Source organism: Chroicocephalus ridibundus, chromosome 6 (genome assembly GCF_963924245.1).
Source record: "Chroicocephalus ridibundus chromosome 6, bChrRid1.1, whole genome shotgun sequence".
NCBI classification, from domain to species: Eukaryota; Metazoa; Chordata; class Aves; order Charadriiformes; family Laridae; genus Chroicocephalus; species Chroicocephalus ridibundus.
Window position 1 is genome coordinate 44,595,605 of NC_086289.1, and position 10,122 is coordinate 44,605,726.

The 10,122-nt window shown below is 44.7% G+C and overlaps 1 protein-coding gene across 8 annotated transcripts in view; it reads left to right on the forward strand.

The window, feature by feature from the left end:
- Positions 1 to 10,122, forward strand: part of LPP (LIM domain containing preferred translocation partner in lipoma) — a 353,374-nt gene that overhangs the window by 326,238 nt on the left and 17,014 nt on the right. For all 8 annotated transcript variants that reach the window (XM_063337693.1, XM_063337700.1, XM_063337698.1 and 5 more), the window contains 2 exons: positions 6,149 to 6,327; positions 9,549 to 9,669. In XM_063337693.1, the coding sequence (XP_063193763.1) occupies positions 6,149 to 6,327; positions 9,549 to 9,669 (300 nt within the window). The remainder of the gene's footprint in view (positions 1 to 6,148; positions 6,328 to 9,548; positions 9,670 to 10,122) is intronic.

Genomic DNA, 10,122 nt, shown 5'->3' on the forward strand with positions numbered 1-10,122 from the left:
GGTCTTACCTAAACTGGGTCTTAGTAACAGAGAAATCACTCTGTCCTTGCCTGTGCTGTGCTAAACATTAATTATGTTCACCGTTAAAAATATATACCTTTCTCCAGGTAATATAGCCAGCTCATGTGCCTGCCAGATCCAGCAGCCTTCTCTAGGTTTCCCCACCAGGCTTTGCTATGCTCAGACAATGGCAAAGCCATCCTTCAGCCTTCACTTGAGAAGACAGCTATCTTAAGAAGGAGCAAATGGAGTTCCTTCCTCTTCTCATTGTAGAGCGTATTTTGACATCTGCATATCACTTGTGAAGCATTTCTCAAGCCCTGTTCCATTTTCATCAGGGCCTTTATGTTATTGCACATTTGTGGACTCAATTGCATGTCGTTGTCATCTTTGCCACTAACATAAGCCATAAAATATATCTAGTCTTTCTCTAATAGTTACAAGGCAAGGAGAAGGGACTCCTTCAGCCTGTATGCTGAGAGGAGATTGCCAGATTCACCTCCAGCTGCTCCAAATCCAGAAATACAAAGCTGAATTAGGTTTTCCTGACAAGAAAAGCAGATTCCAGCAGAGGGGAAGTGTGCCAGCCGTGGTATTGCTACTGTGCTGGGAAAGCCACTAAAAACTGAGCTGAATGGAAGAACTATTTGAAAGCCACTGCATACAGCAACCTCCAGGACCCGAGTCTACACTATGCAGTTGATAGCTGTATGCCCAGCTCAGACCCACATCATGCTGGTAATGTTGCAATGTAATTTATTCCAGTATCTTCCCTCTCCTCTCCCAGCACAACAAGCTTATACCAGCTAAAGAGCACCCTCACTGCTTACCGCTGTGTCTGGATTAGGGGGTTTTGCCGGGATATTTTGGGCTGTCAGGGGTCATATCTCTTGCCCCAACACGCTGACGTGGATATGGCAATGTGGTCTGAACATCAGAGAATTGGCCAAGATCCTTCCCCAGGGCTCCCCCTTGCTGGATCTACCCTGCTGGAAGGAGCGTGTCACCCACTGTTAATGTGTCCAGCTGGTCAAGCTGAGTGAAAAAGATTAATTCACACATGTCCAAATTTGCTCCTCAAATATGGAGGAAGGAATTTTAATGCTGGCCATTAGTGAATTAAATGTTGTGTTTGCCAAGATTTGTCCATCTGTGGAGATGGCAACTGGGGATGGCTGGGGATTTTTTGGGGGGAAATCAGGTCTTGGATTATCCTTTTCGAGAAATAATGCCAAAAATATAAAAAAAAGGTTTTGAAAGTGTTGAAATTACATCTTGACACTTAACCCCTCCACCAGTGTCTGCTTTATATTTAATTTATAATCCAACTATGTATTTGCAGACCCAAAACCTAAATGAAACCATTTGAAATTATTTGACGTGCAGTGTTTCAATTGACCTGATCTAATTTGGGGTTTATAAATTCACCAGACTCCTTGAGATTAAAGCGTTCTGTCTTCACTTAAGTATGGAAACATTTTCAAGCCTCAAAAATTATCCCGCAATGGGGAAAATGTCTCCTGCTTTGCTCTCCTTGCAGTCTGAGGAAATGAAGGACAGAGTCACAAGACTTAAAGCAATTCACTTACCGCACTTTACTGAGTTACACTTCAACTACAGTAGTTGACCATGTGCCTGTTTTTAGCACAACAGTCACTTTTGATTCCCGCAGCTAATATCATCTCCTCTGTGCAGTCACTCCAAAAAATGTTTCTTCTGCAGTGCTCGCAGAAAGTGAGTTCATGTCCCTGCGCGTGAGTTGCCAATGTAATTTATTCCAGCAGCTTCCCTCCCCTCTCCCAGCAAAATAAGCTATACCGTGCTATACCCCATGCGTGAGCTCTCCTCAGTCTGCTGTTTGGAGTGCAGGAGAGATTATTTATGTTCGTTAGAGCTCTGGATAAATTGCCAATACAGAAGAAGCAATGACTAATCTCTGTGTGGCTTTTCTTCTGCATTCATTGCTAGGTCATTGTGGGAGGGCCCCTTGTGCTGCACTATGTGGCTAGTTACTGCTGGCACCCAAAATTTGGTTATGAGGGGTTATAATCTACAGCGTTAGGGAAGCAGGATGAGCTGCAGCCCACAGGCTGTCACTGCAGCTCTGCTCTCCAGAGCCGTTTGCCAGCTTTCCATCTGGGCTGTGGAGTTTTCAGGAGGGGATTCAGACACTTCCCCCTTGCAGCCCTCAATGGCTCTCGCACCCCAGAAGTCTTTCCTGGCAGTTTAGATTTTCACCTTGTGTCCCGTGTTTAAACCTAATATCTGCAGAGCAACTCCCTTTGGCTTTCTGGGCTTTCTGAAGGGCCAAGTATTGCTGTAGGGAGGCCCTCAAACAGCTCCCACCACTGCTTGCTGTCAGATACTTGTTCCCAAGCAGCTTGTGCCAACTTTGCTGCTGATTGTGCTGTACACGTTTAAGTCTCTTCACTTTTACGTGCAAGCTGATGCTTCATGTATTGATCACCTCAATTCTTTGCTTGTGTTTTTAGTGTTTCTTTGCTTGGGGTTATTTTTCTTACTGGTATATTAGGGTGCGTTATTCTCCTCAAGTGAGATTCTTTTTCTTTGCCATGGGTAAATAGTTCTGCCCTCAAGAGAGATGGACCCAGACTCAGCCTTTAACACGGGGCTAACCTTCTATTTAGAAATGGATGATTCCTTCCCCAGCCTTTTTAAACTCCCAAAATTAGTTGAACTTGGAGACACAAGTGTCTTTAAAAAAGAAGGGCATTCCCTGCCTTTTAGCCAAAAATATGAGAAAAGGGTGGTAAACTTTCCCCTCAGCACATGCTGGATTTATGGTCTGTATTCTTATGGCATAAATTTGACTACAGCCTCTAGGTCTGATGTTGCCTAGCTGGTTCTTATCTTTCTTCTCTGTGCCTTGCTTTGGCCCTCTGTGTTGCTCATCAGATGCACTCAGCTCTGCCTGTTGGTTACAGAGAGGGCCGGTAACGGCAGCTTGGGAGAAAAGAAGAAAGCCGGGGCTGATAGGGGTTTTTTTCTTCATCTTGTTTGCCTTTCTGGAGGTCTGAAAGCTCCATGAGGTGCTAGGAGAGTTAGCTAAACTGTGAAAGAAAGCAAAATCAAGAAGCCAAACGTATAATCCTACGGGGATGCTATTCCTATAATGTGCAGAAATACCTTTGTGCAGGTTGTTAGCTGCAGGGGCAGCACTTAGGCATGTGGGATAACCTGATTAGAGAATCAAAGAAAACCCTGTTAGCTCCACAGGCCAAATCCTGCCTTACAGCAACCTGATGTCAAATGGGTGTGAATCAAGGAAGCTTTCCCTTTGGCATCTTCTGGTAACACCTTGAAGAGAAGGGTCTGAGCCAGGGTTCTAGCAAGGGAAGAGGCTTAAGCAAATATATTCCCAGACAGGGAGTGAACTGGAGTCTGAAACTAATGACTTTGTTTTTCCTCACTGGTACAGACTTGGAAGGATGAAAAGAATAAATTTCTCCAGTCTGATTTTCAGGTTATATAGAAGGCTTAATCAGGAGTTGATTAATTTAAAATGCTTGTCTTGCTTGGCTGCGAGAATGTCAAACAGTGTGACTGAGCTGAGATGTGGGAGAAGATGCGCGTTTTCTGAAGGCGCATAATCCAGAAGCTGATTACCTGCTGTCCTGGTCACCACAAAACTCCCACCAAAGTCAGCGTTAACACGGGATGTCAGACAAGACGATTGTAATGATCCCTTGCGGTCTTAAACCCTGCGCCTCTGAAACATGTGAGGAGGAGTTGTATCAGATCTGTAGTGAGAGCATTTCCAGGCCACGCTGTTTGGTGTTAGATCCCTTTGCAGGGTGGATTGCAGCTGCAGGTTTCTGCTCTGTTTGCAGCACCAGGTCGGCTGTGCCCAGCGTTGCTGTCTGGAGCACTGTGCCATAGGCTGTGGTCGCAGACCGGGGGAACCGCTTAGCCCATCAGCCCCCAAAGTGTGGGTAAGCTGTGAAACTCCAGTCATGCTCAACGTTAATCAGAATTCAAAAAGCAATCAGGAAAGTTCATGGGAGTTACATCCACTTGAGGCTAAGTACAGAGAAGTCAAGCTCTGGCTCAGGAAGTCCCTAAGCCAGAAATGGCTGGAGGCTGGGAGCATATGCTAAGGAATTGATGTGTTTTGATTGCCCTGTACTCATACCTTGGAGTCCGTTGTTGGCAACTGTTGGAAACAAAGCAAGCGGTGACTTGGTGAGGCAAATGCTCCGTACCTGCGCATATACAGAAGTTATCATAGAAAATGCCTTATGAGTGGCACAATCTTCCATCGGTATCTGCAGGTATGCTGCATTGCTTCCTTGGCAATACAGAGAGCAGCACGGATACGGACTGAGATAATGTGATATGCTTTTACAAAGCAAAATGGTAAATTTGCCAGGTTATTCCTCCAAGGAGAAAATTATTGACCTTGCTTTTTCTGACATACTAGCTACTGTTATAATGATGATGATGGTGACAGCAACCAAACAGAAAGGCCAGAAATAATTCTTTCCTGCCCATTATTACAAGGCATAAAGTAAAATCCAGTCTGAAACAAACTCTAGTCTGGCTATGCCGTCTTTACAGATGTGTTAGGCAGTTCTCATATGGGTTGAAATTCAGGACTTTTCATATCGACCTTTCCAAAAACAATCCTTTTGATCTTCTGATATGAACCTGTGTATTTCTGTGTTTGTATCTTACCAGTGATTTGCAGCCCAGAGATAATGTCCGATAGCAAATACGTGCGTGTAGAAGTAACCTCTCTGAGCTCCTGGATGATTCATCTCCTGACAGTACGTTTTGGCTGCACATGTAAGGGCTGGATCTTGCCCCTGAGAATATTGGCTCAAAGAAGCAATAACAATGTGGTCAGTCAAAGCACTACTTTCCCTGGGAATTTTGTTACATGAGGAAGCAGAAGAACTTTAGCCTGCCTGTGTTTGTCAACATGATCTGCCTTCCAGCAGCTTTTTATATTTCTGTCCCATTAGACTTTTTTCCTTTCCCTTTTTCCCCCTCTTTATTTCTATCTTAATCATAATCAGTATTGTAGTCATAAACTTTCTTCCTCATCCAAGATGCAAACATTAACATTATTTGATAACTCCAGATGCATCAAGCAAAAGTAGTGGGTGAAGTTCACTTTTCCAAAGTCCAGTGAAATGACCCAAATCATTGCCACAGATTTATGGTTTCCATCTGTCTGTGTGGGTTGCATCCTCCATTCATGGCTTGTGTCTTTTAAAGTGCTTGGTCTGAAAGGGTAAGTTGCACAGTTGGTATTCAGAAGGGTTGTTGTGCCTCACAGACAACCATCTGAAGCAAAATTGTGTTGGTGTTTCTATAATTGACTGCAAGGGTGAGTGAGGGTTGAAATGAGATGAATCAATGGACACCACTTGAAAGGAGGGGTTTTTTTGGCTCCAGTGCTTCAGGAGCAGGTTTCTATGTAAAACCTCTGCACAAGGAGCATGGCCTCAGAGCTGTCATTTCACAGTCATTATCTCAAACATCGTGGGACAGAGATAAATGAACAGTTTAAGTCATCCTGAACTCCTGTGCTTGTGATGCTTTCACTGCAGACACTGTTTTGTTCTCTCCCCAGACTCAACAGTAGTCTCTGTGGTGGGAGAGGAAAATCAAGATTTTCTTACAAGGCAGATAAATATCCTTTATGGGAGCTGTATTGGCAGAGCAGTTTGAGGGTCTCTGTGTAGCCCCAGGAGTTTGAGCTTCAGCTTCGCACTGCACACGGTGGAGGTTGTCTCTAATCAACTCAGCTGCAAAAGGTCATTCAGACTGGGCAGTCCAGAGGCAAAAACCCAGGAGTGCAGGCTGCATAACTCCTTGGCATGCACTTGGCTACAGAAGCTGCACTGTCTCAGATACACCCACCTGATGGGCCACCTCTGATCGCTTATCAGAGCTGCTGAGAGAAGGCTCTGGTTTGTGTTCTCACACTATGCTAAACACTTGACCCAGGCCCTGTGCTGTTATCGTACTCTTTGTTGACTGTACTGCACTTATCTAGAAGCAATGAAAAGAAAGTATCTAAAACTTCCAAGTAGACCAGCAGCAGCCTCCAGCCCAACTGACCTTTGTAAACGTCCTGCTGAGATGGTGCTCACATCTGCTGTGTATGTTTTGTTTGCAGAACACGCTGGAGCAATGCAGCGTCTGTGCAAAGCCCATCATGGAAAGGATCCTCCGAGCCACTGGGAAGGCCTACCATCCCCACTGCTTCACCTGCGTGATGTGCCATCGCAGCCTGGATGGGATCCCCTTCACGGTGGATGCTGGTGGGAACATCCACTGCATCGAGGATTTCCATAAGTATGGCCTAAGCTGCTTTCAGTGGCTTTGCTTATTGTCTTTCTCTTTTTGTCCCTAAAAATCCTCCTTTTTTAGTCTGAGTGTCCAAAAAGATCTGAACCCTCTGCACATCCTCCGAAGGCTCTTAAATAGTAGGCAGAGCTTTGCTCCAGGCAGGCACACCATGACATACAAGATTAATTGGTTAGGGGCTGATGCTCCTTGATCTGTTTTGCTTAGATCTGAATTTGTGGATAACCTCTGTGGTCATCTGTTTTAAAAGTTCTGCCTTCCCCTGCACTCAGCATGTGCTCGTTTCTCCTCGCTGCCTGTACCTGCCCTTCCACATCATTGTATCCCCCCCTCTTCCACTGAGCAATTAAGAGAGGTCCTGTACTGTTGCACTCTGCAGGTGTTTGCTTACCGGCTAGAGGGATCTAGGTGGCCACAGGATGCTCACAGCTCCTCTTGTTTCTAGTTGCTAATTAGCTTTTTAAAGCTGCTAAAAATACAGCCCCGGTAATAATTTATAGTGAAACTGCTATTTAAAGTATGTTGAAAGGTATAGTTGCAAGTAGTTTCTGTCACTGCCATGCTACCACCCCCATCATCACAACTAATCTAGGGAAGACAGGTAGATATAATCAGAGCACAAATGTTTCCCCTGTATGGAAAAGACAGACACATTACACCCCTCAATTAAAAGAAGAAATCAATACTGACAAATGTGAGTTTACATCTCAACCATTTATCTCTTAATTTCTAAGGGGGTAGACTTAATGAGAGCCTCGTGACATCAGTGTGTGGGCCTGAAAGCTCAAAGAAGCAGGCTGACTCGACAGAAAGGGAAGCAGCCACGATCAACTGGCATGTTAAAATCCAACTTGATAATGTTCCCTGTAGCTCAGATAGGCTGCGTTAATTGGCAGCTGCTGTGTTACCTTGCTTTTCTGTGCCAGCAGTTGTGTGTAAGACAAAATTGGGCCTGAGCACAGGCCCAACAGAAGGCTTATACGCCACTCAGGCTCCCAAAGGGTTTCCCCTCACACCCACTTAAGATTTGGAGACGGCCCCTTCCCCAGGCCCCACAGGCCAAGGGCTCGCACACCTTCAGGAGAAAGTTTGGGAGCAAGCGCAGATGTCCCATGGCATCATAGAATTGCCTAGGTTGGAAAGGGACCTTGTTGAAGTCCTTTGGCAGTGACTGGATCTGGACTTCAGGGCTCTGAGAGCTGGGTAGTGGGAGGCTGTCAATCCAAGGACAGGACATGAAATCGTTGAGTGAAAGATTGAGGGGAAGATGATGGGAATAGCATGAGACCTCATGGGACACTCAGAATGTCTTTGACCAACCACACGTTCAGCAGCACTTTGGCCAGCCCAGTTTTAATCGTAGAATCATAGAATAGTTTGGGTTGGAAGAGACCATGAGAGGTCATCTAGTCCACCCCCCCTGCAATTGAACAGGGGTGACACATTCTGCTGGTCTGGAGGTCAAGTGCTCTACATCTTGTACATCCTCTCGATAACAAAACTGTAGCTGATGCTCACGCTGTCACTTCGCTACCCCCTGAGCTTAGGCCCTGTGGTAGCACATCCACATCCCCTGAAATCTGCAGGAGTCATCTCTGGGTCCCAGAAGTTAATATTTGTCTCATAATGGATTACCCACAGTGGCCTGGACAGAGAAATGTTGAAGTATTTTTAAGCACTGCATTTGAGCTAAATGGCACAAGGAAGCGCCTGCATGAAGCAGCATATAATTAACTGCGATTACAGCTCCGGTCATATCATGATCCATTTAAGTTATTTTTCAGAGCGCTCACTATAGCCACTGTTTAATTCATTTTTTCGTTAGATCGCAGCTACACAGACATCTTTCATCTGCTGCCAGTGAAATTAATATTTTTCTTTATTCCTAATACAGATAGATTTTTTTATTTTTTTTTCTTTTCTAAGGTAGTTAATTCTGAGGTGGTTCATTTGACAGGCTGGGTGGCAGAGTCGATCTTTCCTAGGTGTTTCAGAAGAGAAGCGCCTTTGATCTCCTCGTGTTCTGATGTTTGCCATAAGCATTGCCCTCTGTCGCTCCATAGCCTGTGACCCCGGCTCTCATTACATGGCAGCAGATTCTGTGGGTATGTTTCTTTTTAGTGAGCTGAATTTGCAGCCGGGGAATTGGTACCCATAGGTTTCGAACCAAAACAGCAAATAATGATTTACCACAGGCTAAATGTTCTCAAGCATCCCCACCTGCCTAGGAGCAGAGATGTCTGCTTCTCATGGACAACTGGGAGGAGCAAAACCAGACCTAATACAGAACATATGTGAGTTAGACAGAAGGGCATACAATGGGCAATATAAGGGGAAAAAGAAGGGTCTGTGCTCCTCTTGATCCCTGAGCTGACCTTGATTCAAGCCAGTCCCTTCACACAGTGAGTGATTGTCACTGAACAGCGCTGGCTGTGGAAGAGAGATTGTTGGTGTCTCTGCACCCAGACCTGTTGCCTTTTCAGCCTGGGCAACCCTCTAATGGGTAACTGAGTTGGTTTTAGCTAGAAAATGCAGCTAGTTAGAATTGCCCTGGTGCTTCTTGTTTGAGAGTGAGCGCAGCCAGGAGTGTGCTCTGGTGTGCCTAAGTGGGTAAGATAGCTCAGAAGTTTAAAATGGATGGGATAAACCTCAACAAATTAGTGTAATTTCTTGCCCAAAAGAGGGCAAATCTTTTTACCCTCTCAATTAAGACTTTTCACCTAATTTGTTTCAGTCTCCAAATTTTAATATTTTGATATTTTTTTCAAGAGATGGTCTTGAAGGAGATCCTGGTCATCTTCCTAAGCTCAGGATTTTCTTGGGCTTTCTTAGAGTTAGGCTGGGGGTTGAGCCTGAGGGTTGTGGCAGTGCAGAGGTGTCATGATCGTGGCTTATTCAACAGGCGCTATAGTTGTTAATTAGGGCAAGTAGAATATGCTTTGCTGCCTGTCAGATATTCCTGAAGTCCTCTCCTAATAGTCTGTAAAATGCTCTTTAATATCCCACGAGCCTGAAATTGCATTGTAAGACTAAAGTGCTCCTTCCTGTGTGCTTTCCAAGGAGGCAGCTGTGCAAAGCTGCAAACCGTGACATGTGTACGAACCTGCGTGTGTTTCTATGAATGCACAAGTTTCTGGCTTGCTGGTGCAGTTAACAAAAACTTTCACTCTGAGTTTGAGGGTGACTGGGGCCATCTATTCTTTCTTCAGGAAATTCGCACCGAGATGTTCGGTGTGTAAGGAGCCCATCATGCCAGCCCCAGGACAAGAGGAGACTGTACGCATTGTCGCCTTGGATCGTGACTTCCACGTCCAGTGCTACCGGTGTGAGGTAAGTATTCTAATCACGTGAAGGACAGAAAGCAAAGGTTGGCTTAATTTAATCACCGCTTCATGTTTATACACACAGCAGGCATACCCTATTGTAACACTGGCTCTACAATCAAATTACTTCATTGACTTCAGCATGCAAGGAATTTTTCCTCATTTATATCAGCACAAATGAGAAGAAAATCAGGTCCCTTGTCTATAACAGGTTCATTATGAGAGCGAGAGAATGTGACTCAGGTAATTAGGGCTTAATATTTGAGAACATCATAAATTATAGCTTGGACACAAACGTTGCTCATGTTTATGTTCTTAAAATGAAAGCTAATGCATGTTAGAATTTGAACAAGATTGTACAGGAAACTCAACATATGGCTCTGGGTTGAAGAATTTTAATGGACACATAAACATGATCATTCTTGTTTTTGTGCAATGCTTTTTGTGCTACTTTCCTGTT